The sequence below is a fragment of the Asterias amurensis genome, chromosome 3, assembly GCF_032118995.1.
Source record: "Asterias amurensis chromosome 3, ASM3211899v1".
Classification (NCBI taxonomy): Eukaryota; Metazoa; Echinodermata; class Asteroidea; order Forcipulatida; family Asteriidae; genus Asterias; species Asterias amurensis.
The window spans coordinates 1,272,617-1,300,614 of record NC_092650.1 but is presented as its reverse complement, the minus strand read 5'-3'; the positions used below and the strand labels follow the sequence as shown (position 1 = coordinate 1,300,614).

At 37.6% G+C, this 27,998-nt stretch overlaps 1 protein-coding gene across 2 annotated transcripts; it reads left to right on the top strand.

The window, feature by feature from the left end:
• Nucleotides 1–27,987, top strand: LOC139934922 (granule associated Rac and RHOG effector protein 1-like). Of its 2 annotated transcripts, XM_071929349.1 has the most exons (14): nucleotides 1–162; nucleotides 3,800–3,873; nucleotides 4,618–5,088; nucleotides 13,838–14,011; nucleotides 14,397–14,534; nucleotides 14,665–14,985; nucleotides 15,843–16,001; nucleotides 16,693–16,904; nucleotides 18,971–19,283; nucleotides 19,738–19,900; nucleotides 20,387–20,981; nucleotides 21,766–21,909; nucleotides 22,423–22,516; nucleotides 23,549–27,987. In XM_071929349.1, exons 3-14 carry the CDS (start codon nucleotides 4,738–4,740, stop codon nucleotides 23,921–23,923), a joined length of 3,039 nt encoding a protein of 1,012 aa, XP_071785450.1. In that variant the 5' UTR covers nucleotides 1–162; nucleotides 3,800–3,873; nucleotides 4,618–4,737; the 3' UTR covers nucleotides 23,924–27,987. The 2 variants fall into 2 exon arrangements, with proteins under 2 accessions (XP_071785450.1, XP_071785449.1); XM_071929348.1 differs by lacking the exon at nucleotides 3,800–3,873.
• The last annotated feature ends 11 nt before the right edge of the window (nucleotides 27,988–27,998 follow it).

Sequence of the window (27,998 nt, the reverse complement as noted above, 5' to 3'; positions counted from 1 at the left end):
AACATGAAACACGGCTTCGGAAAAATTGTAATTGTATCTTCAACATTGGGCGTAAATTGTGGCTTTATCCGCGTGGAACAACAGGATCTAAACATTGGAACTGGATTTGGGGAAGTTTAGAGACCTGTGTGGCGAAGCAAAGTGATGTGGTGTCTAGATAAAGTGAGTTATTTTCTTTATTTATTTACAGCTAGTTAAAAATCTTGGCGTGGGTGGTTTGTGTGTGTGCACTTTGTACACGAACCAACGGTAACGGTGCAGTTAACTGTGTGTATGCCCATCTCTGAATACATTTTATAAAATGCATGGTTTTAAAATGGACCTTGTCTGTTTGCTGTACCTATAATCTTGTTTGTACTTTTATGAAATAAAAATATTTATAAATTAAACACAGCTAGGCTTGTACAATAATTATAAAATTTTGAATGGTTGTTTTTTTTGTTAGATTTATTTTGACCATGCATTTGGACTTTGTTTGGTGTTTAGAAATTAGACCCAGTTACTGGGGGCTGTACTATTTTTGGAAATGTTGGCATTATCGGTAGTAGTAGCAATAATGACAACACTTGAAAAAAAAGAAGATCACATTACATTCAGTTCATATCACAAATCAATCACAATAAATAGACCCAGCAGGGGTTGAAATTAAGTGTATTTTCATGGTAGTCAGCAGGGCTAGTGACCAATAATTTTTAGTAGCCCTGATGAGATTTTGGTAGCTCAAAAAACAAAACCATGTCTTGAGTCACGGTACAAAGTTTACAATACACCATCAGCACAGTTCATTGCTGTTTGTGGTAATGATTTTTGCATTATTTTCCCACCAGCCCGCTGGGCTATCAAACTGGAAAAATGAGTAGCCCGGTTGTAAATCTAGTAGTCCTGGGCTAGCGGGCTAGTGGCAATTTCGACCCCTGCCCAGTGACTGGGGCGCTAGATTAATGTCAACATTTCGAAAAAAGGAATCTAGCGCCCCAGACACTGGGTCTAACTCGCTGCAATGCCTCCATTAATGAATGACTGGCCCTCACTAATCATGGAATCCTTTTCTACTGTAAACAAAAGGAGTCTGTGATTAGGGTAATGGTGAAAGACTAGTACAGTAGCGATCACGTAACCCTCCTCCCGACGGCCGAGAGGAGGAGGTTTGCGTTATCGCAACTAATGAAAGACGTATTAATTCTCATTGGGTTTTTTTCTTCACATTAAACTAATCAACACTTTTTTAATGTTTTAAGAACACTATGTTCAAGGACAAATAAAATCGCATGCACTTACATAATGGACTAACTTTATCAACAGAAAATTAGTCTTTTATGTTATTGCATGCGATTTTTTGTAGACAGCCAAACAGTTACTTGTAAAGGCCTAATCATCCAGTTGTCAAGAGGTCCAGAGGGTGCAAGAATTCATGCTTTAAATCTCCCTTTTTCTTGAGGTTTTGTGAAATCCTCAATTCTAGACCATTGTCCTACACATCTGAGAAACGTTTCATGCAGAAAAAATGCTGAGATTGAATGTTTTTGAATCCCTCCCTCCACTCTAGCTGATAGCATGTTTTCTCCAAATATTAAATTATCAACAGAAATTTAGGCATTTCTTACTAAGTAAGCTTTTATGGTCCTTCATTTTTGAAGTAATTAACCTCCCTTTTAAGTCACACTCAACATTTTCAGCGATACTCTTGAATTTCCTTGGTTTAAAAAGAAAGAAGAAATTCCCTATTTATAATAGGCCTAGTTGCAGTGGAATATTAATGACTCTCACCTCTTCTGTAAGCAGAGATGGACGATCAGGGCACAATTTCATAAAGCCTGTAAGCATACAAATTTGACGAATCTTGCTCAAAATAGAAATAGTCTTGTCACAAGACGTTAGTGCTCAATATTGGATAGTGTACTGCGCTCAGTTGTTAATCGCTAAAGCGCGCCCTCCTTTGACTGGAAAGCTTGACTGGCGAACTACGTCAAGCTTTCCAGTCAAAGGAGGGCGCGCTTTAGCGATTTACAACTGAGCGCAGAACACTATCAAATATCGAGCACTATCGTCTTGTGACAAGACTAAAATAGAAACTGCTTACCATCCAAAATCCCGTAAAGTTTCATTGTTGCAATTGGTGGCAAACTTATTTTTTGCTTAAAAAAGAAGAAGAAGTTTGCTAGCTTTGAAAACAGCTTTATGAAATTGGGCCCATGTAGAGAACCCCTTGAGAAGCCTCTCAGAAAACAGTAGGTCCTGTATTGATGTAAATGACATGATACGACTGTCCCAACCCGCTTCAGTCCCCATAAAACACAGGAAGTTCTTGGTTGTTTTGGCTGAAATTCAAAGCTGTTTGGTGCATTTGACTAGATAAATCTCTTGGGGACTGGCATACAGAATGTATGTTGGTCATTGACCGACTCAATCTTAACATTTACACAAAGTCATCATAGTTGGATTCAGTCTTGTTTTGTAATGTCTTTCAACTCCTTGAACTCGTCGTTAAATTAATGTATTCTGTTTTGAAGCATTGTTTACATTTTCTATTACGCTTTGTAAACACTAAAATGTGTGTCTTTACAAACTCTTGGCGAGTAAATAAACAAAATGTATTAAAAGTTTATAAAAGATATTAACATGGTTTGAGTTCAAGAAATAGAAATGTGTTGAATTCTTTACTAGATTTTTGTCAAAAACAATCGTACGGTACAATATTTGTAGAGGTTTTATTTTTTAAGAGTAGAGATATAAATTGTTGACAGATGATGTCATAACCTCCCTGAAACTTTTCATATTTTTTTGTTTTGTAGTTAGCCTATAAACCATTTTGTGAATGTGTTTTACAATGTACACATTTAAACTTGACCAGTTCATTCGATTCAATTTGATTTGATTCAATTAAATTAATTTCCTCTTTGTTCTCAAAAAGGAAAATTCAAATGCTCGCATACAGTAAAAACATTTTACATTCAAGACAGTTCTAGGGCTACACATGTACCATTTATTGTATGGTACAATTTTAAGAAAAACTAAGAAAATACATGGTGACTGGTTGATACAATTTATAACTACTGTCTAAAAGTGAGATTGTGATAAAGGAGGATGGCTGATCCGGGTAAGCCTACTGATTTGTCGCAGCATATGGCACTCAAACACGATCAGACTTCTATTATGTAACTCCATACCAAGAATTCACAGAATATAGGCTCGACACCACTCAATGACATCTGGCTTTTCTATTTTCATAAATAATCCAAATTTCACCCAATCATTATCTGCGACAATGCACTAACAGTAAAAACACAGTCCATATTTGTAATTCAAAGACACTGGACACTATTGGTAATTGTCAAAGACCAGTCTTCTCACTTGCTGTATTTCAACATTATGCATTTGAAATAACAAACCTGTGAAAATTTGAGCTCAATCGATAATCAAAGTTGTGAGATAATAATGAAAGAAAAAACACCCTGGTCACACGAAGTTGTGTGCTTTCAGATGATTGATTTCGAGACCTCAAATTCTGAATCTGAGGTCTTAAAATAAAATTTGTTGAAAAATACTTCTTTCTCAAAAACTCAGTACTTCAGAGGGAGCCGTTTCTTACAATGTTTTATACTATCAACCTCTCTCCATTACTTGTTACCAAGTAAGGTTTTATGCTAATAATTATTTTGAGTAATTTCCAATAGTGTCCACTGCCTTTAAAACACGCCCCAGTGTCTATAAACACTTTACAATAATATCACTCATGTACAGTGGCTAAACCCAGCTGTGTCCTTGTAGTGTTTTGAACTTTTGGTTTCATCGTTTTCAGAGAAAAATACTGAAATAGTTTCAGGGGAAATTCATTTTAGCAGGGGATGATTTTTCTGTCTCTCACAGAAAAAGGTGAGTACAGCACATTCAGTGCAAAATGCTTACTCATGAAAATGTCATTTTTAATTCATGTGATTGACTTAGGAATGTTTACTGAGTTAGTAACACGCATGCAATTCACTAAATTCTTAACTAAAACGCTTCAAGCATCCTTCACAATATACAAAGTGCTTTATCAAACTCCATTATGATTTACGTATTGTTATTACCCAACTGCTTTGTGGGAACTTTTTGATCCCTTACTCAACAAATACGTGTACCAGTGCGTATACAATAAAGGTGAACACCCGGATAGAAGTATGTATGGCTATGTTCTTGCCAATGCCGTCAATGCTCTTGTGTATTGCCGCTCAAATATTGGATTACTCTTACTACTCTTGTGGATTCAACTTGGCTGTATTTAGACATTTCTAGCTTCAGTACACGTCAAGCACAATGAGCCTCGTACGTAATTTTGTTATATTGAGAATGATAACTTGAGCCAGAGTATAGCACACAATGTGATTGCTATTTTAAAAACTAAAAATAGAGCGTTGACAGGCAAACATGTTTGTCCGCTAGTTTTTGGACAGCTACAATTGCTCCTTTGTGAAGAACTGACTGCACTAATCATCTATTTTGCAATTGCAACAAGCAACTTAAAAAAACCAAGTCAGAAGATTAAGTCTTGAGTCCAGTAAATCTTTGCCTTGATAAAGGAGCCTATTTAAAGACTTTACCTCTTACATTATTTACATTTTCACTTGTGTTTCTCAGACAGAGCGGTCGCACCGTGTGAGCTGTCCGGAGCAACTGAGATGGCAACAGTAAGGAACTGGGAGTAGAGTGACCTACCAAGTTGTTTTGATCTAACCTCAATGTTTTGATACGACCTCAATGCCAATCATGAAGTCTGATGGATCGGGAGACGGTCGGAGTCGCTCCCACTTCCATCGGAGCTTCCCGAACAGTTACCACGCCCATGTCGAAGACGTCAAAACTCAAAGTGAGGACTGCCTCATGGCAATGAACGCGCTCTGCAGGTCAAGCACGCTCCTTGCCGAGACCTTTGTCACCCTCTTCCAGGACACGCCCTTTGTGGAGCTTGCGCTGAGGGTCAAGCAAGTGTCCCAAGACCTGGCGGCCAGGACGCTTAATGCTAGTGAACACATTCAGGAGGACGGTATCGCCATGGTTACAAGACTGATTGGCCGTGACTCAAAGGAAAAGTCAGATGAGGGAGTTCAGGTAAGATTTATCTATAATGAAGATCTATATTTAAACAAAAATATTTCTATGGTATTGCTGTGGTAACTTCATGTAGTTGGTTGCTAGTGACCAATTAACCTTTCAATATTTTTTTTCACTTTGAGTCTTCACAATGAGGTGGTAATATCCAGGATTTCCTTGTCACTTTTTGTCGCTTGCCTGCTGGACTAGTACTACTATATTTGTTAGTGTCTGCAAGCTGTTTGACTAGTTCACATGTGTTGCCAGGGCTTGCTACTTTCTCGGTGACTAGTCAGCAGGGCCAGTTAGCTTGACATTTAACTAATAATAATAACATTTATATAAAAAAAACTTAAAAAAAACTAGAACCTGCATTTTCACTTAGTCAATATTCAAATGAAATATGGATGCCTTTCAGTACTGAACTGGCCAGCCGGACCACTTGAAAAGATATAGAAGAGTTTGCGGTAACACCATGTAATAACAATCTCTAAATGAGTTGGGGTGGTTCTGAAAAGAACCGTTGGGTTAACTCCCAACTTCAGAACCACCCCAACTCATTTAGAGATTGTTATTACATGGTGTTACCGCAAACTCTTCTATATCTTATCTCCACCATGCAAAGTTTCAAATCCTACTCACTTGAAAAGAGTTGTAGCTGGTCCTCTGATGTTTTAACTGGCAGTTGGCTTGCGGACCGCTGTTAATTGAGAACACTGGATGTAGAACTCTTATGTTTGTGAAAAGGGCCCAATTTCATAGAGCTGCTAAACACAAAAATTTCCTTAGTATGAATTTTTTGCCTTGATAGAAATAGGATTACCAACCAAATTTCCACGTGATTTTTTAGGATAAGCAAACAACTGAATACCAGTAACAAGATTTGCAACAAATGGAAATTTGGCTATTATCCTGTTTTTATCAAGGAAGAAATTTCATGCTAAGGAATATTTTTGTGCTTAGCAGCTCTATGAAATTGGGCCCTGGTAAGGCTCAGTTCAAACTTTGAACATTTACAGAAAATGAAAGAGCTGGTTCACCTCAGATTTATTATGGAAATCAGAGTCATATATAATGAATGAAATCGTCTGCTCAGGATTATTTAAGGTCATAAGTGCAATTTGTATGGATTTCATCAAATTGGTTTTTGAACTCCTGCTAAATAGGAAAAGAATCTTCATTTTCTAAGTAAAACAACAATAAATTATTTTTTATTTCCAAATTTATACAAATTGTTCATTAAAAAACAACTTTTTGATTATTATGAGTTACAATTAATAACCTTGTCCCAACCTTCAGGAGAGATGTATCTAATGGGAAATGAGCGCAATCAAACCACTTAATTTGACCAAAGATTTTTGCAGCTCCTCTTTTAAGATTTTATAATAAATATAGGTGCATGTCCAGACTGAAATTCATTTCCACACAAAAAAAATTAGTAGGAATATATGAATTCACAGATATTGGTGTGTTTAATCGCAGAAGTTGATTTCATGTTTTAATGGTTGGCCACATATGGTATTAAAAGATTTATAATGAGGGTTTAAAAAAAAAAAAATGATTTTCACATTTTGTCCAATTTCCCATACAATAATTTTGCCTTTAAAATTGACAAGATTTGAAAGAGACTAAACTTACTAGTCCTTCTATGGATTTGTACAAATTGGAATCAAGTACTTTACATCCCATATAATGCAAATTAGGTTTCGGAATAATGAATGTCCACTTTGTGAATTCATGCTCAAAGTATTCACAAGGAGTAGGTAATGATTGGTTCTTGGAAACCCTAGCTTAGTTTGCCCCGTGGGTGTAAGTGGGTGTTTAACTTGTTAAAGGGAAGGTACACGTTTGGTAATTACTCAAAACTATAAACTTAAAAACTTACTTGGTAACGAGCATTGGAGAGCTCTTGATGATATAAGACAGTTTGGGAAATGACTTCCTTTGAAGTAACACATTTTTTGAGAACGAGGTAGTTTCTCACTAAAATATTAAAAGACTTCTAGCTAGGAAGTATTTTATTCCTATCCTGAAAGCCCCCCAAAAATTGTCCAACAAGGGTGTCTTCGATGACCAATTGAGTAAAACAACTTACAGATTTGTTATTTTATGCACATGTTGGAATTCACTAAGTAAGAATACTGTTTTTTGAAAATTACCTAAGGTGTCCAGTGCCTTTAATTAAAATTTACATCCAATATGTAAGATTCAGTGGAAACATGTGTTAAATCACACACGTGTATGCACACTGAAGGAGTAGAGTCCGTAGAATAACGTGTGTTGATACGCATGACTACGTGGGCCTCTGCAGTATTCTTTTTGTCACCTGCCAGTAACACGTGAACATTGAACATCTTTAAATAGACTTGCAACAGTAGACCTACTGTTAAATATTCCATAGTTAGAGCAAATATACTCACTTTTTTTTGTACATGTGACACAGAACTTAAACTGAAGGTGGGTGGGGGGGGGGGGGTGGTCATCATAATGGGAAAACTTTGCGTTTTAAGTTCTGAAACATCAGTATTTTTTTTCTTTTCTTCAAAAGTTAAGGTCAAGCCTGGGTCGGGTGCACTACAATTCTTAAAAATGGTTATATTTAAAATTGGATTTAAAACTGTATACATGTACAGGAGGGAGGGGGGGGGGGTACATAAACACGCGAGTTGTGCCATACCTATTATGTATTTTAATGATTTAAATGGCACAGTCCTGTAAAATGAACTCTGGGTGCTTGTATTAAAATCACAATGGAAGAAAGGAACAGTAATGCCTCGGTACAATGGATTTCACTTCTTTCATGGCTCAAATTTAGGGGGAAATTCTACGAGACCCTAGGGCTGATACAGTAGGTAACAATATTTACATTTATGTCACAAGATCAGAAAGTTTAAAATGTACATATGTAGGCCTATGTAATAAACAAAAATTAATTGAACAATCAATGTAAACTCTTTCAAGTTAGATGAAAGTTGTCAAGGTTCCTTGAATGGAATGTTTGCTGTAGGAAAGCATCGGAAGTAAAAAATTCCTCAATTCCATAAACCAATACATTCCCTTGAAAACCATGACTACAGTACCAAACAGATTTTGGAATGTTCTCATGGTTGAAGCCATCACTGGTTACTATGCTTTCCAGACTGGTTGACACTCCTGACCCTACGGCAACCAGGCCACAGGAAATGAATGGTGTGGTAATTGTTGATGTTTGAAGGTAGAGGCAAATCAAGTAGTAGGTTCAATAGTTTGTCAAGGTTGCAAACCTGTGGCTGATTGGTTTCCCAGCCTTTCATGGAATCATCACTGTAAAGTTCTTCTATTCCATGTCCTACCAGTTGACAAATTGTTTGGGAATTGTAAAACACATTTTCACAGAATCACTGGTAAAGTTTCTTCTACATGTATTCTACTGATTGACAACATGTTTCAAAAGAATTTTGAAACCAATTTCATAGGAATGTCTTCATCTAAAAAAGAATTTTATTTCTAGTAGCACAGCAACATTATGCAAGTACCAGAATAAGGTTGCCATTGAAAAATACCATGTCAGTTGTCACATGTACATACAGTTGGTGACTGGTATTCTGCTCATTTGTACTAAGCAGAACGCTTAGCATTACTTTCTGCCTAAGCAACTCTATGAAACTTGGCCCAGTTTATCCATAGAGTAAGGACAGACTCTATGGTTTATCACAGTGGCATGGCAGCAGAAGGTTTGGGGTTCGAACCCCCACCCCACCCAACCCAAAACCCCCTCCTAACCCAAAACAGAAACAACGAAACGGTGGGCAGGCAATAGCAAATGAAGACAGACTTGTAAGTGGGTTTTTTTCCTTCACACACTTTGAAATCATTATTTTGATGCATATCTCAGCTTGGATGATTTTCAATACCCCCCCCCCCCCCTTCCCTGGGCCCACCTCACCCCAAACTATTTCCTACTATATGCCATTGGTTTTAAACAGAAGTGTTTAAAGGCAGTGGACACTATTGGTAATTACCCAAAATAATTATTAGCATAAAACATTTCTAATGTGTAATGGAGAGCTGTTGATAGTATACAACATTGTGAGAAACGGCTCTCTCTGAAGTATTTTTCGAGAAAGAATTAATTTTCCATGATTTTGAGACCTCAGAATTAGATTTTGAGGTCTCAAAATCAAGCATTTAAAAGCACACAACTTCGTTTAACAAGGGTGTTTTTTCTTTCATTATTTTCTCGCAACTTCAACTTCAAATTTTTTAAGGTTTGTTATTTTATGCATATGTTCAGATGCACCAAGTTATAGAAGACTTGTCTGTGACAATTACCAATAGTGTCTACATAGTGTCTTTAAATTTGGTTTTTACTTGTATTAAATAATCAAGAGACAGAGATGTAAAAGCAACATGTAGGCCTACTATCAATTTGTAAAATCTACACAAAGTAAAATTCTCAATTTGAGAGATGCTGTGTTTACAGGATGTACTTTGCATATATTGTTTGACCACAAAGATTGTATTTCCGCCATACATTTTAAAAACTACTTAAAATGTAAAACAAGAATTGAAAATTGATTCACAGTTTACAGGAAGTCCCAGCAGTGGACACTATTGGTAATCTCTCAAAATAATTATATTAGCATAAAACCTTACTTGGTAACGAGTAATGTGGAGAGGGTGATAGTGAGAAATGGCTCCCTCTGAAGTGACGTAGTTTTCGAGAAAGAAGTAATTTTCTGCGAATTTGATTTTGAGACCTCAGATTTAGAATTTAAGGTCTCGAAATCAAGCATCTGAAAGCACACAACTTCGTGTGACAGGGTGTTTTTTCCTTTCATTATTATCTCGCAAATTTCAACGACCAATTGAGCTCAAATTTTCACAGGTTTGTTATTTTATGCATATATGTTAAGATACACCAACTAGTCTTTGACAATTACCAATAGTGTCCAGGGTCTTTAAAGGCACCGCTGGACACAGTCAAAGACCACAATTCTCACTTTGTGAATCTCATGCATAAAATAACAAACCTGTGAAAATTTGGTCTCAAATTGGTCATTAAAGTTTTAAAAAAACAATAAAGGAAAAACACCCATTTTGCAAAAAATGTATTGCTTTCTTCAGATGCCTAAAAAAGTCTTTTAATATTTGAGTGAAAAATTACCTCTGTCTCAAAAACTAAGTTACTTCAGAGGGAGCCGTTTCTCACAGTTCCCCATTGCTCATCACCAACATGTTTTTATGCTATCAATTATTTCAGTAATTACCAATAGTGTCCAGTACCACAGGACTTGATTTTCTTCACATGTATGGAAACTTCTCAACATGTTACATCAGCCTCCCCCAAAACCCTGTGATTTCATCTTCCACCTCCCCATGGGATTATATCCCCTTTTTCTTATAATGATCCGAACCTAATTACTATGGCAGTACTCATTGCACATGACAGGCTGAAATCCCCAGGAGCCTTCTAGCTGGGTAGGAGGCCAAGGGGGAGGGTGAGCTTGACAAGGGAGCAATGAAGCGGCAGGACAGTGTTTACAACACTCCAGGCTAATTAGATTGCAGGAGATTTGGAGATGGCACAAATCTTCAGTTGCGAGCATGCCCGTAGAAATTTGGGAAGTGGGGGATTATTATGGTATTATTTGTACAGATTTGCTGCCACAAAATTTGCCCGTTTTGCAATTTCCTCCATGAATAGGGATCATGGTTTGTTGTCACACGACAGCACAGACTTATATTACCATCCTTTGTTTATAATACCTTAAAGTTGTTTTTCTTCAATGCATCTGATGAAGTAGTTGTTGTTACGAAAGCTCAAATGGAGATATATTAATTTATTACTAGTCACTAAAATACTACAGTATAATGTTTTTTGGCAATTTTATTGCAATTTTGTTAAATTCCTCTAAGTACCTAACTTTGTGCTTATCAGCAATAATGAATTTCCAAGTAAGCAATTTCATCAAAATAGTCAGACTTTTTTTTGAACATATTTTTTTTTATTAATTGGAGAAAACAAGATGGTTGCTCCATTATGAATGGCTCACAGATGTTGAGTCTAGTCATTTGGAGTCATCTTCAGAATAACAGAGAGGATATTTTTTGTTGTAATAATTTAATTTTATGAAAGTATTTTTTTCTTCGGACAATGTCTTACATAATGTGTACTGTTATGAGGTGCTCTGAAGTTAGGGTTGTGAAATCAGTCACCATTGGAAAGTTTGTGTGTGACGTTTGTTTTGTCTTGTCTTTTTGAGGGGGGGGGGATGGTTGATTGCTGTTCACCGTCATTGGGTTGTTGTTGTTATCTAAAGGATGTTTTTGTTGTAAATGTACGTCATGTATGATCTGTGTAAATTAACTGCAAATTAAACAAAAATAACCACAATGCTAAAAACATGAATCAGGAATTATGACATTTTACATTCATGATCTACACGTATTCAAAGAGTATGTCTACATGTACGTGATGGATGTAATGTTCATTAAATTAATTCACTATGCGAAGTTGTTTGTATAGATGCGCAGTACGTGTTTGTGCCACTCGTACTATTCTAGTCGTACCTGCCGGGAACACTCTCTTACCCAACCATCTTTAATTCATCACTCCTTTTATCCGAGCTACGCCATGTTCACAACTTCACACTATCAAACCTGGCCTCTAGTAATTCAATCTTGAGGTAATGCATGTACACATACAAGGTAGAAACTTGTAGGCCATACAAGGTGTTGAAAGAAACCAGACCTTGTATTGTACAGCACAGGACTACAGGACGACTACGTATGTTTCTTCACAGAATGTCCATCACTGTCGGTTTTTTTTAGAAGACTATTTCCACAAAAACACGCACAACACTTATCAGGGTCCAATTTCATGGAGCTGCTCATAACAAGTTATGCTTACTACACTAGGGTTACCAGCCAAAATATCATGTCATGTACAAATTGTGTCGGATGACTTTTGCTTTGCAGCTAATTGTTTTAAAAGCACAATTTTCTCCTTTAAAGACACTGGACACTATTAGTAATTGTCAAAGACCAGTCTTCTCACTTGGTGCATCTCAACATAAATGCATTAGATGACAAGTCTGTGAAAATTTGAGCTCAATTGGTCGTCGAAGTTGCGAGATAATAATGAAATAAAAAAACACAATTTTTACACGAAGTTGTGTGCTTTCAGAAGCTTGATTTCAAGATTTTAAAATCTAATTCTGAGGTCTCGAAATCAAATTCTTGGAAAATTACTTCTTTCTCGAAAACTACGGCACTTCAGAGGGAGCCGTTTCTCACAATTTTTTATACTATCAACCTCTCCCCATTACTTATTACCAAGTAATTTTTTATGCTAATAATTATTTTGAGTAATTACCAATAGTGTCCACTGCCTTTAAACAGCTCTATGAAGTTGGGTCCTATCACTGAATGATCGTGCTCACATAAAGTACTCACTTGTAAATAATACTGCACTTTCAAAGTTTGTCTTGCATTTTGCATGAACAACAACTGAGCTATTTAGACAGTACTCAACACCTAACAGCAATCTCATGTATGAACTTATGAACAAGTGGAAAGTCAGGTATCTTGGCAAGGGGGGATGCTAATGAAATTATGTTTGACAACTGTGACATGTACTTTGTACACAGTTAGAATACAAAATAAAGGAAGTAAGGCTTTTGTAAAAAATTGACATTCATAGAATTGCATGAATTATGTTGGGTGTATTTATAACACAATAGCTCTATGGTTTCCTCATGGTTTCCTGCTTCACGGAGTGACTGTTAACAATCTTGGTTTTTCCCACATTCGAGGTGCCAGGACACACACTTTCATTCCTCCACAGACAACAATATTTGTCGCTAAGAAGTGTCGCATTTCTAGATCACTTTCATTCCAAGAAAAATCTATTGCAATTTCCTGACATTGTCACAAGCGTTGGTGTCAGGTTTCTCTCGTGAAAGATTAATTTTCTTAAGGTGTCTGTAAGGATTGCCCTACTTAGAGTAGGTTTCTTAGAATCTCGTTTCTAAATTGATTAAATTTGTTCGTCCCTTGTTGGTCCTGACGCGTCTAGGATTGTGTTCACTGTTTTTTCAGGATGTGTCACTATTCTGTTAATGGATTTCGAAGTGATTAATTTTCGTCGCGTTGAATCAATAAATTCAAAGAAATAATACCATAATTCGTTCTTGAGAGAGCTCGGTAGTTCCTTCTTGGTTGAGGGTATTGAGGAGAGAAAATACTTCATGGACATCAGGGGGCATCTAGGCAATGACCAGGGACCATTGAGCTGCTTGAGCACAGAATGTTGCTAAACACAACAAAATTAAGCCCACATGTACAAGAGAGTAGAGTTAACAGCCAAACTACCAAGGCCCAATTTCATAAAGCCTGTAAGCACAAAAATTTGCTTAGCATGAAACTTCTTCCTTAATAAAAACAGGATTACCAACCAAATTTCCATGTGATTTTCAGGATAAGCAAACAACAGCTGAATGCCAGTAACAAGCAATATATGCAACAAATGGAAATTTGGTTGGTAATCTTGTTTTTATCAAGGAAGAAATTTCATGCTAAGCAAATTGTTGTGCTTACAGGCTTTATGAAATTTGGCCCATGTCACACCCTGCTCATTTCTGTAGAGCAGAAAGTTATGTGAGCAATAATTTCTGCTTTAAAAGCATTATTGATTATTGTTTCTTCTTTCTTTATAAGGAGAGCACCAACACTTTATGATTTCTCAAAAGACTAAAAATAAAGATGTATTTTCTCCTTTCCTCAGGTCTTAGCGAGATGTTTTCTCCTGATGTTACAGACCCAGTGTCATTTCTTTCGATCAGCGACTGATGCCTTCACCCCACTGGGTTGCTATGAAGAGGTGGAAGACGTCTTAATCGGAGAACAATGTGAAGATGGGGTCAGGGAGGCGTGCAGTTCATGGATCGCTGCCTCACAGGTCAGATGTCATTTATGGGTTGGATGTATATGAGAGACAACGGAAGGCACTTTTCAGTCCCACCCAAATTTGTATGAAACTTTTTAAACTTCTTCAATTCATTTTTTCAGGGTCAAATTTTTGTTTGTTATTATCAGGGATCACTGCTTTACAGGTCAGGGGTCAGTTATGAGTTGATGTATAAGAGACAATAGGGGGCACTGTTCAGTATGTCCCCTCACCCCCCCAAAAAAAAACCCAAAACCCCCAAAACATTGTGTTAATTAAGTGCTTGGCTGTTAATCTACAGGTCATTTGTTTCAAAGCCCGCTCTAGTAATGTTTTCTTTGTTCAACCCCAATCATTTGAATATTGTTTCATAATAACGGATTTTCTTTCATTTCAGGCGACAAAATCTCTTCGGAAGGGCTATTCTTTGACGGACAATGAGAGACAGCTTTTACAGGATGCTCAATCACATCAGGGTCAGCAGGTTGACCTCAAGATGTCAGAGGTCAAACAAAAGCTTGACCTCCAACTATCGGTATGTACTTACACAGAGTACTTGTACTGACAACGTTATATAAATATACTTTTCCTTTAAACTATTGAGATCACTTAAAAACACTTTTGATTAAATTAATTTAACTTTATTGAATGTTTTGTTTGAAAAGGTGTACAAACAGGATTTGTCCGAGCTTCCAAAGACGGAGTTGTGTCTGAGTGGAGGATTTCATCTTCACCCACAATGTACCTCACTCCTCATGCAAGGTTGCTGTGGCAACAGAGAATCACAAGAAATCAACACCTACCAATCAAATAAACTCTTGCATCAGACTGTGGCTGCAGCTGGAGAAACCGGCCAATCACAACGACTGTCTGTTAGTGAGCAGAGGGCTACATTGCAGGCTGACCTTCAGGATGTGTCACTGCAGGTTGAGGGGACAATGTGTCAAAGATCGCCAAATCAAGAAGAAAACTTTCAGGCTAAACTGGTGGGTAAAGACAAAGAAAGTGGATCGTTTGTTTATCCTTGCTAAAAAATGAACTACTGATTTTCAGGCTGTAGTTTTGAATAACACCTTTCATTTGTTAAAGTGCTGCTGTATCTACTGCTAAAATGTAGAACTGGAACTGCTTATAGCTACCAGGCAAGCTCGGTAGTCTAGTAGTAAGACATTTGCTCTAGAATGGCAAAGGTCATGGGTTCGAATCTCACTCAAGTAAAATGCCTGTGGATTTATTTTACAAGAATCGTATACAGTGCCAGACCTTGAATTTCATCTTTGAGAGGGCCGTTTTCATTTTGAAAAGGGCACTTCCATGGACAAATCTTATAAGTTTATAGAAAATTGCTAAAGGGGCACTAAGGCCAACTCTAGGGGCAATCGAGTCCATGACCTCCATTGCCTTTATTTAATTCCAGGACTGCATGGCTAAAATATGCATCGGTGTAAAAGGGAAAAACGCAAATATCATTAGCCTCCACAATATCCAACACTTCACTTTATAGATTTAAAAAATTTAATTTCACCATGAGAAAGCCTTGAGAAAGTCTCACATTCTTATCTTAACAGTCCAAACTGTATAAACCTTAATCATGCTGCCTCCATCTTGGTCACGTTCCTCGAATCGAATAACAAAAATGAATGCCTAAAATCATTTTTCAATATGGAACCAGACTATTTTGTTTTTCCAGCCTCGGTTTGAAAACATCGCTATCAATGAGAGAAATTCAAGATGGCTGCACCGTGATAAAGGTCTATAGTGATTAAGTTCACTTATCTTAGAGTCATTGCCTTCACCACAAGAATAAACAAATTGAAATGAAATCATATTTTTAATCTTACAGCAAGCGGTAGAAGCCTTAGTGAAGGAAACATCCAGACAGTTAGGTGTACCCATCAACCAGGAGCAGGTATCTCTAAACCTCCTATGTGAGGTGTGTCCATCGGTAGCAGTAGGGCAGAGCAGGCTGGCTGTACAGCTACTGTTTGGCAGGGAAGACCTGGTAAGATATCGTTGTCCGAGGCACGGGGATGTAGCTATTAGCCCCTTGCATAATGCAAAATGCTACATGGACGCTACATGGACGCTACATGGATGCTACATGGACGCTACATGGACGCTACATGGACACTGAGGTGCACGTTTGTATGCACAAAGAACAGCTACATGTATCGTCCAATGATTTGCCTCCTTTGGCCTCTGTGAGGACGCTTTTTTGCCTCGGCGAGGACGCTATGGCCTCATTTAGGGCACTTTTTGGCCTCTGTGAGGGCACTTTTTGGCCTCATTTAGGGCACTTTTTGGCCTCATTGAGGGCACTTTTTGGCCTCAGTGAGTGTGTCCTCATTTGCAAGGGGTCTATTTGGAATATTGAAAATTATGTTGTCAGTCAATGTAGGGGTCGTGGGATACTAAAAGACTGTCAGATTAAGGTTTTCTTTGGGGAATAAATATTACGTAATTCTTAGCATGGTGACAGGCATGCTGGTCGGGGCCCAACTTGTAACGTGGAGTACGCACACACATTTTTCAAACATTCCCTGATAACCCGAGAGATATGGTTGACGTAAGGGGAGAATTCCAAGCTCCCATAAGCGCTGATACTTTGCCTACGGTAAGCAGAGCCATGAAATTGGGCTCAAGTTTGTACAAAACAAAAGTAATAATATGAGATTTTGTCAATTTACACACAGGTTGACATTAAAGCCTCGAATCTCCATGGAAACCTACAGAAGTATGCCCAGATTTCATCTCATGATGGTGATTTCGTCGTGGAAGTGCCGACTGTTTGGATTTTGGATCAGTGCCTGTGGGGCAAAGCAGCGACGGGTCAGGAGACTAGACTTGGTACTGTGGAGGTTGTTTACCTTAGAAGAATTGAGCTGAGTGCTCTACTAGACGGGAGGTAAGACTTCTCTTTCCTAATGGACCCCCCCCCTCTCCTTGAGAGGCTGAAAGCCACTTGAGGTAGGAGGGTAAAGATAAGGAGATAAAAACAGAAGATGAAGGGAGAGGGGGGAAAAGAAGAAATATAACAGAGAGACAGAAATGAAGAGGAGATATTCAGTTGAAACAAAAATATCTGAAAGAAAAACCTAATGGGGATAATGGAGTTGAAGATTTAATTCAAACTTCAAGAGAGAAGGGGAGAGAGGGAAAGTGGAGAATAGAAACTGAACAAATAAATAAATGTGTTTTTCTAGAAATAGAAGTATATAAGAACAACAACAATTTATTATGTTTTAAATTTTCAAAACTCTGCTGCTTCCATTTGCATTCTAAATTTTATTTACTGTTCATAGTATGAAACATTAATGTACTCATTAGTGTAGACAGACCCAGGTACAGACAGGGAAAATTTATTCAATGCATAAAGAGACAGGAAAGAGTACAGCGCTAGATTAAATAATTACATATTAAATATTCACGGTTTATTAAAATTTAAACTTGTTGCCAGAGGCAAAATTGCAGCGAATTGCAAGTACAAAATTACATGATTATAAAAATGGTAAAACTCGCAATTCCAATGCAACACAAGAGTACATTAAGGGCACTGGACACATTGGTAATTACTCAAAATAATTTTTAGAATAAAACTTACTTGGTAAGGAGTAATGGGGAACTGTTGATAGTATAAAACATTGTCAGAATTGGCTCCCTCTGAAGTATTGTAGTTTTCAAGAAAGAAGTGATTTTCCACAAATTAGATTTTGAGGTCTCGAAATCAAACATCTGAAGGCACACAACTTCGTGTGACAGGGTTTTTTTCCTTTTATTATTATCTCGCAACTTCGACGACCAATTGAGCTCAAGTTTTCACAGGTTTGTTATTTTATGCATATGTTGAAATACAATAAGTGAGAAGACTGGTCTTTGACAATTACCAGTAGTGTCCAGTGTCTTTAAAAATAAATATATATACAATTATTGTATAAAAAACATGACAACTATATACAGGCAGAATGCTTAGAATTAAAACAGCAATGTGGCAAATCTGGTATTGAATCTTCTTCTATAAAAGTTTCAAACCAGATTGATTGGGAAAATGACCAATCATCAGGCACAATTACAAATCTAAATTTAAAGAGACTCACAAGAATCAGAATCAGTTGCACTTTCATGTGTACCAAAAAGAGGAAAAATTACTAATAATTTCCAATTAAAACAAAAAATGCATTTCTTGTGTTATCTTTAAAGTAGAAACTGAAATGAATCACTCGTGCTTGTGTACATTATAATGATGATATTCCTTCTATATTTGTCGAGCGTTCTCTAACTTTCAAATCTGTAATATTACTGATAACAATTCTCAGTTTCTCTTTTGTAGTTTTATTAAGGATTTGAAAGCCTTTATCTTGTTTGTTTCCTCGTTTACTTTAAACTATTTTGCTCTGCTTGGATTAGTTTCGTTCTCTATGGAAAGCCTTTGTTCTTTTATCATGAATTTTCCCATAATATAATCCTGTGTGGAGGTTAAGTTGACAAAAGCTATATAAATATTTATAGAATTTGTGACAACATTTTCAAGGCAGTTAATGGCTATAAGGTTTCTGACTGGAACTTATGAACAAAGATATTGACAAAATAGGAAGACAGCCAACGGAGGGCTAGATATCTCAGTCGGTAGAGTGTTGACACATTAGTCTGGAGGTCATTGGTAAAATTTTCTTTGTTCAACCACAAATCAATATTTTCAAGGAAAACCTTTTGCAAGGTGGTCCCTTAACAGTAAATCTGTTTTAATCTGTTTCATTTTCCCTCGTAATTGTTTACTTATGATTAATTTCTATTTACTTCTACAATAAAATGATTTAAGATAGTGTACCCATCCGCTTGGTATCCCTAATAATTTAAAACATTTTTGTATGCAAAGCTTGAAATCCTAGAAACAGGAAATATTAGCAAAAGCATTGGCACGTTTATGAAACATCGTCATTAAATCTGTTTCATATTTTCCGTCTTTACTTGAAGGAAACCTTCCTTGCCTTTGATTAAAGTCAAGCTCCGTCAGACAGAGCAAGTCTCCTCCTTCCCCACCCTCAAGGGGAGCAGCAAACCGGTGGACAGTACCCCCGGATCCCCCCAGGGTAAGGGCTTCCGACATACCATGGAGAAACTGGCATCAAAGTTTGGGATCGGCTCAGGTCAATTGAGCAAAGCCCCGAGTAGTGAATTCTACGTGCCCATGGATCTGGATCAGGATGCTGAAGCGACCAATCACAGATCAGATGACTCGAGCAGTGGCCAATCAGGAATGAGTCAGGAGGCTCCCAATCAGCATAAAGTAAGAATTTCTTCATGAAATGTATGGTTGGTGATAACCACACGAGGGCGCTGTTTGGAGTGTGATTGATCGATTTTTCATCAAGCTGTTTAACCAGGAAATATTCCAAACAAACATTGTAGATGACATAGCATTTAAGCTGGTTATATATTTGTACATTTCAACAGCTGTTTATCACAACTTGGTGGGCAAATTGAAAGTGTCAAAAGAAAACTTTTACACTTTTCAACAGCGTTGGCTGGATAAATGTTTGACCAATTTTAAACTACCGGTAGTACATTATTCAAGCTGCATTTGTATATATAAAATGGTTACAGATTTTTAAGGGAGTTCTAATATGACTGACATTAAAGGCCTTAATGACATAACATTTATCTCTTTGAATTTAGTATATTTCTTAGAAGAGTATTGCAGCATTTGAATCAAATCAATTATTTTTTTATTTTACCTCTAGACTCCAGTTGGCAGCAGTACTCCTAAACGGGACGTAACTATGGAAACCATTGGCATAGCAAGCCAGCGCCCAACCATGATCAGCCCGACAGTGACTATCACATCACACCCGAGCCCAACGGAGGAACACGCTCCTTGGAATAAGAATGTCATCAACTTCAAAGGTTTGTCTTGAAGAAGATTAGTCGACTGGCAGGAGATTCTGCCCCCCCCCCCACATTTGGCTTACGATGTACAAACTTTTTCTTATAGCCCCTCTTTTGAATCAACCTCCTTCATCTCGTGCTAAATTTCCCACATGGGGGGGGGGGACAAGTTTCCATATGACACCTGCATTTCTTTAGTGCTGGTTGCAAACTCACCCAAACCCCAACCCCTACCCCTCTCCCTCAAAAAAACAAAAAAGAAGTAGCTGTTGACCTGTTATGATAGAAAATTTGCCTGAGTGAAAGAACTGAAAAGTCCCCCGAAATTTCGGAAATCTACTCCACGGTAGTAAAGGAGTCACTTGAGTTCTGAAAAATCTACTCTACGGTAGAAAAATATATTGCAAGACTAGTTCTCATAAGAACATAATCTATCCAGCCAGTAAGATCTACACACTGTGTTACCGCAAATCATATATTTCATATTTGTTTTCTGTTCTTCAGGACCTGTTTTGAATCGGAAGGGTTTTGCATCAGATGCCGAGATCCAAGACGTTGTTGACATGCTGTCTGGAATCACCAGGCCCTCCCAGACCGTTATCGGACAACATCTCGACACCTTCTCACAAGGATCACCTCGGAACACCACTCCAACACCTGGCACAAACAGCGGGAACACCCAAAGCAACGTCGGAGGAAACTGGGGTAATATCGACCCCAACCCAGCCAAATACGGCAATTTTAACCCCACTTTTCAGGAAGCTGAAGCTCAAGATAGAATCACCGAGATCCCGACCACAATGATCTCACGGTCCTGGACGTCCCAGCCGCAGCAGCTGAATCAACTTGCTCGACAACCTCCCGTCCAAGGAGTCCGTCCTTTCCCAACCAGAAATGCAGAGAGGGACATCGTATCAATGTACGATAACTCCAGTACAGATGCCGAGTTCGCCCAGTACATCGCTACGAATTTCCTAGGGAAGCGAACAAAGGGGTACGCTAAGGACCTTGATATGGCAGAGAACCAGGGTCAGTGGGTGTATCCGGACAGTAGACTGAATAGAACGTGGCCATTACCCCCAGAGGGTAATCCTGAAGGGTAAGTCAAGTTTTGAACTTTTGTTTTAATGCGAGTTTGCCCCAAACGAGGCTAAAAGCCACTCTTGGTAAAGAGCTGTAAGAAGACAAATTATAAAATGCAGCAAATAATTTTGGGGAAGCTAACGGTAGGAATTGATATTCCTCTTAAAATAGTCTATATTGTAGGATGGAGGGGGAAATGCACTAGGGAGGGAGTTCCACAGAGATGCAGTACGTGGAATAAAGCTGTTGGAATGACTCTTTGTTCTACATCTCAACAAATCAAAAGTGTATGGGTGAGAAGAATAGCCAGGTTTCATGCTCAAACATTCTGATTGGGTGAACCAGGTCGGTCACACTGCTGTCGTATTTACCACAAAAATATCTGTAGAGAAGACAGATGCTGGCTACATACCTCTGGCGGGAAAGAGGTTGTAAGGTTGATCTAAGCCCTTCACCAATAAGATTAACTCATCTATTAAAAGGATGGAAGGCAAATAGAGAAATTATCTCGATGCATCTTCAAACGTTTCATCGACGAAATAAAAACCTTCCGCCTACAATGTACCACTGAAGCATGTTTTGATCAGTATGCTCTGATCGTCTTCTGGAGAAAGCCAGAAGACGATCAGGGCATACTGAAACATGGAGTGAAACCAACGGTTCTTTTCAGAACACCCAACTCATTGAGAGATAGTCATTACATGGTGTTACCGCAAACCTTTCCATATCGTATTTCCACCATGCAAAGTTTCAAATCCTACTTAAATTCTAATTTGTGATTTCTTGTTGACCCTACGTAGGGTGCCTGATCATCTGAGCCACAGTTTCTCTGGACAGCATGATTCAGGAAGTTCCAGTGATGAGTCTGCAGAGAATGGAGATATTGCGTTCGCTACGGGGCTTGGACTGACTGGACCCAACTTTGTTGCCTCGGTAAACAGAAGGTCAGTATTATTATTACTATTATGGTTTGAAAAAATAGAATCAGCTGTTGCAAACAACTTACCAACCAAAAGGACCAAGAGGATATATGTAACAAATTGTTAACGGCCTGACGTTTTGACCCTAACAGAGTCTTTCTTAAAGACTAAATGACAACACAACAAACATGAACAGGTAACTTAGTGTAATATCTTTAATTACTGAACAGTTTACATAATAAAAAAAGGAATACAAACAGGTTTTTAAGTGAACAGCTTAAGGAATATAATGGACCAAATGAAAAGGCATTTAGGAAACCAAGAAACATACACTAAACCACATTAAAAAATAACCTAAAACGCACACAAGTAAATAGTCTGCTGAAGCAGGGAACCAGACTGTTATTAAGGAGGGAAGTTTTCCATGGAATTTCATGGAGAGTTCTTTTGTAAAATGTTGAAACCAAGTGAGAATCTTTGTGCGACTTGATATCTTGTTCGTGTTTATTGGATGTTTTTCTTTTTTCTTTTTTACAGGAGACACAGTAGTGGAGGAGAGGAGGTGATTCATGGGCGTGGTTTTGATCCCAGTGCTCAGATAGCAATGAAGTACCTAGAGGTAGCTCAAATGGTACGTACTCAATCTAGTTTTGGTTTATGTTTCTTTATGAGAAATCGCCCAACATCACAAGGCAGGGCTTAGCTGATTTGGGCAATGGACCCAAATCAACTGTCACCAGGGAAACGTTGTCACCAGGGAAACGTTGCCACCTACTTCTGGGGCTGAAACAGGGTAACCCCTTTCATAGTCTATAAGGATGTTGGCATGGGTACCATGGAGCCTGGCTGGTACAGCAGAATGCACATCCTTACCAACTTTTTATGAAGCAATTATTGTTCAGTGCCTTGCTCAAGGGCACAAGTGTTATGACCAGGATTCGAACCCATACTCTTCTGCTGCAACTCCAGAGCTTGGGTCCAGTGAACTAGACCACACACCCAAGATACGCTTATGGGTCTAGTTTCTAAGCCCTCGGTTATTTCTGTTCTCAAGTTTATCACTTAAAGGCAGTGGACACTATTGGTAATTACTCAATAATTATTAGCATAAAACCTTACTCGGTAACGAGTAATGGGGAGCTGTTGATAGTATAAAACATTGTGAGAAACGGCTACCTCTGAAGTAATGTAGTTTTTGAGAAAGAAGTAATTTTCCACGAATTTGATTTTGAGACTTCAAGTTTAGAATTTGAGGTCTTGAAATCAAGCATCTGAAAGCACACTGCTTCATTTGACAAGGGTGTTTTTTCTTAGTATCTCGCAACTTCGACAACCGATTGAGCTCAAATTTCCACAGGTTTGTTATTTTATGCATGTGTTGAGATACACCAAGTGAGAAGACTGGTCTTTGACAATTACCAATAGTGTCCTCTGTCTTTAATACTAGGAGTTAAAGAGGTAAACACTGCAAACATAATCACACTGTTTTTTACAAAGCCAATGTTGTGAAGGATTATAGGCTGGTTACTTTTATGCACTCATTGTCAGATCATTCTAGAACATGGGAAACTTGACGAAATTGGGCGCACTGTATCAAGGATTGCTGCATTTAAAATACTTGTTGGTTTAGGTTTTTTTTCTTTGGTTAAATTTATTGTTACAGGAACTAAAGGGGTCAACAAAGACATGGCCACCCAAGGTGTTATGGCAACGCCCCGTTACTCCTAATGACGGTGCCTCCCCAACCCCTGGCCCGTACCCCCTCCCAGCCCAAGAACAACTCCACGTCCATGCACCCCTAACACCACAATGGAGTGATCCAGTGACTCTACGACAGTCATCAATGTGGCCCCCTACTGGAGGATCAACGCCAGTGTCACCAGCTGGGTCTATGACAAGACTAGCGCAGTCGCAGCCGGTCCTAGCGCAGTCACAGCCGGTGTTACGGGGTGGTGGCGCCGTGGGTGGGATCCAGGGAGGGGAACACCCGAGGGGACACCCTAAGCTGGATCGTAAATATGCTTACAGTCAGTACTAAACGTTTAAAATCTTTGTTCGTACTTTGTTAAGATTCACACACAGAATCTTTCAGCCTTAAAGACGCCATCTTCCTTAACCTTCCAATTCAGAACTGTTACCAAGCAACGATTCAGCCAAAAGTCCATGCTTTGAAAAATCACATGCATTAAGTACATTATGTACGTCAAGAATTTACTCAAACAAACAAATTATGATTTTTGACACATCTGTTGCTTCGTAAAAAACTGACATTTGAAATGCTAAATAAAAACATGCAGATAAGCACATGCTTTCTGTTTTGTAAACAAACAGGCCGTCTTAAAATAAATGTTCACATCAATTTCAGGGAAAGAAATTCCTGTTTTAGCTATGATTAATTTTTATGAGAGACACCTTTTCTTGAATTGATGATTTTTCTGTTTTATTCTTGATAGTTCTGAACAAAAATTCCAAAATGTATTTGAATGAAATGTGTTTTAAAAAGCCTTGACATTTTTAACAGCTACACAGTTTCTGAACAATTGTAATGACTTTATGCAAATTTGTTTATTTTTGTTAGTTTCTTTCTCTATCAGTTCCTGATTTAACATAAACACATAAATGAATGATTAAGAAAATTAAATTGTAGTCGATTGAAAATAAAATGATGTTATGCCAGCATTATGGTAAAAAGTGCCAAGTTCATAATTAACTTTAAATGACAAAGGCCTGGTGCTCTTTGTACTTGCAGACGTTTGTACTAAAAAGAAAGAAAATATTAAGTACATGTAAATAAAGTTACATTCAATGAAATTACTAACACTGAGATGGCTCTGTATAAAACTCTTGCTTGAACTTTGCTGTACTTTAGTCAGGACTGATGGCTTGCCGCATTCCTAAACAGTTACTAGCAATTTCATTATTAGCTTATTTTCTGACTCGTCAGCAAAGATTTCTTTGCTTAAAAAATAATCTTGACTTGAAATGTCAGTAAAGTTTGTTGACTACTTTATGTTAATTTCTTGCTTGTAATTTGCAAACTGAGCATGGCATTTCATATGATTTTACATATATACTTTGAACAGGGTGCAGTCTACCTATACTACCCCAAAAAAGTTACAATATCTTGTTCGACACACTTTAGACTTTTCAGACTAAAGCCGTGTTCTCATTGGACTTTTTGGGGGTTTAAAGTACTGCGACTTGTCTGTAGAATGACAAAATTAAATCCAATGGAAACGCGTAGTAAACTGACCCCCCTGTCAACTTACTGCGACCACGATGTCATACTAACAGGCCGAAAGAGGTCAAAGAAGACTTCCGCGCAGCCATGGTAACTTAACAGGGACACTAAAAAATCCAATGGAAAAAGCTCCGCACTGTGAACCTACCGCGACCAGGCTGTTAAACGGAGAGTCCAGGTGGGAACGCACGGCAGAATTACACCAAAGCCAGTTCTGGTAATTTTCTGCATGGCAGAGGAAGAAAAAGGCCAATGGGAACAAAGCTTAAGAACAGTTTTAGAATCTCACATTGTTTGAGACAAACATTTGGGAAGTAAATTAAAAGACAATTAAGTCCCATTCACATTTTCTTTCCCGATGTGAACGGCTCAAAGTCCAGCAACAAATGTCTGTCAACAAAGTCCTGAAAGCTACAAAAGTACAGGGAACCATCTACAAGCGCAAGATGTCTCCTGACATCTTGGCCGGTAACCAGTTAGTCCTGTTACCTTTTTTAAATGTTGAGCAACTTTATCTTGCCAGAAATACGGTATGTTTCATAGCATTCTTTAGTCAGGGGAATCAAAATTGTGATTTTTATCCTGTTTGCCATTCTCTTCGTTCAATGAGGATATATCTGGTCCAAACGGAATACTTTGAATGACAATGACAATAATTATACACTCATGGGGGTATAATTACCTTACTCCCCCAAATTCTTTCTTATTTAAATCATAAACAGCATAATTTAGTGTAAATATGATTTCAGATATTGGAATTTTACGTTTTTACCTGTTCCACGTCGTGATTCTTCTTATTTGATTTTGCTGCTGCATATAGCCTTGATGAAAATGGCTGCTAATTTGTGATTGTTAACAAATATTTAGATTTTGTCTAACTATAAGCTTTAAGAGGCTATACTGTGAGTGGATATTGTATGTTATATCTGTGAAGGTGAGTATTGGAAAGACACTTTGGTGTCTGTCTCTTTGTTTGTAAAACGTATAAAGTTGTGAAGTTTATACTAAAAATTGTAACAGTACTTTGATTCAAAAAAGCACCTCTTATCTTCACATCTTCTGGCTGGTCCAGAATTTTTTGACCCTTTTTTTGTATAATGAAGGAAAACAAACTTTGGTATTTTTTTCATGGAATGCGAAGGTGCTGCTCACATGACTAAAATTACTCTTTTGGCTTGCACAAATTTAATTTTTAAAAAAGAGTAAAGAATTTTCACTAAGTGATTCATATTGTAATGTAATTCACTTATAGGTGATTGTTTTGGGTGCACTGGTTGAATGCATGTTTGTGTGTATACCGGTGATGGATTTGATTGGTACTCATCAGGTCGCAGGCATAATTAGTGTTATTGGGACAGCTGGGAACCAGTTATGTAACATTTGCTTGGTACTCCGTGTTACAGGGTCTCATTTGCTGCAGCCATGTTGATCTTATTTCCTACATGCACTAATAGTAATAGTTGTTACTTTTTGTTTTATAAAAAGGAACCAGGCTTTTTTCCCAACAAATCTCACTGTGGTTATATAGATCTTTCTATTGCAACGTCACAGCCCAAGTTTGTGCCAACCGGGCCTGGTGCCCATGGTAGCTAACTGGAAAATAATCAATACAAGGGTCTTGGAACCAGACTATAAGATTATTCTAGATCATGAGATTGTCACACCTTGATCGTTAAATGAACTGAGTTATTTCAATTTAACAAATAAAAAAATGAAAGGTGCTTCGTAAAAGAAAAGACAACAAAAATGCTGAAATATAAATTTGTTTGACTCAACAAATGGCAAGAATGCTTCCTTTTGTACTGACCTCAAGAAGACATGTTTAACTGGACTTGAATAGAACTGTATGAATTTAGAGAGAATTATTTTGGTGGGAGACAAATTGTATGGATGTTTTGTAGAGTTTTACACACACACACACACATTTGAAATGAAGCAGTACTATATTATGAACTAGTCTTTGAACGTTTACTACTTCAAAGACGCTCACTTGCTGTGATTTTTTGTAGATTATTCTCACGTAATGCTTAATGTGCTTTATGGCTCGTTTTCACCATAAATTGGACTATAATTATTATAACTCTGATTGGAACAGTCTTCTACAAATGAAGGGATTATTAGTCAACATTAGAGAATCTTATGGTTTTTTTCACATGAGGCAAAATGCCATTTCGAAGTTAGATTTGAAGAATTTATGCAATGACTTGCTTAGACACAAGTTTTGTAGATTTTAAATTTGCTTTGGGGACAAAGAATATTATTTGGTTTTAACTTACACCGATGTGTACGTGTAAGCACTGTTTACTCAGTACTAGTCAGAAGTTACCGCTTAAAGTTGAATCCCTCGGACTATGGAGACAGTTGCTATGTCACATGATTAGGGGCAAGCTTTTGCGTAGTTGCGTAAGAGACGTTGAACACCAATACACCATTCTAAATGGATGTGTATAGCACAATAATACCAGGGTTTTCTCATCTCAAGTTTGCTATACAAAAGCTTGCCCAGAATCGTTTGTCATAGCAACTGTCTCTACAGTCTGAGGAATTCAGATTTAAGGGGTAAATTGTGATCAAGCAATTTATTGTAAAAGAAAAATCGAAAATGGATTTCTATTTATTCAATTTCATTTGAAGAATATACTTTTCCTCAAACAAAAAAGCTTTAATTTTAAAACCTTTGACTATGACAACTGAACATTTCTGAAGACAAAGAAGAAACCACATTTAATGACGCTGATTGTGTTTTTTTTTAGTACAGACCGGTTTTGTTTGTTTAAAAAAAAGATTTGTATTTTATTCAGTTGAATCGTCACTGACAAATAACACTGTATTTTGGAGAATTTTTGATCAATAAAAATTAATGTTGGATGTG

Excerpts from the sequence above, each read along its gene's own strand:
- LOC139934922 (XM_071929348.1), top strand. The coding sequence starts at position 4,738 with ATGCCAATCATGAAGTCTGATGGATCGGGAGACGGTCGGAGTCGCTCC. Across the intron at positions 19,284-19,737 it reads AGGCTCCCAATCAGCATAAA|ACTCCAGTTGGCAGCAGTAC; the intron begins GTAAGAATTTCT and ends TTTTACCTCTAG. Across the intron at positions 20,982-21,765 it reads CCAGAGGGTAATCCTGAAGG|GGTGCCTGATCATCTGAGCC; the intron begins GTAAGTCAAGTT and ends GACCCTACGTAG.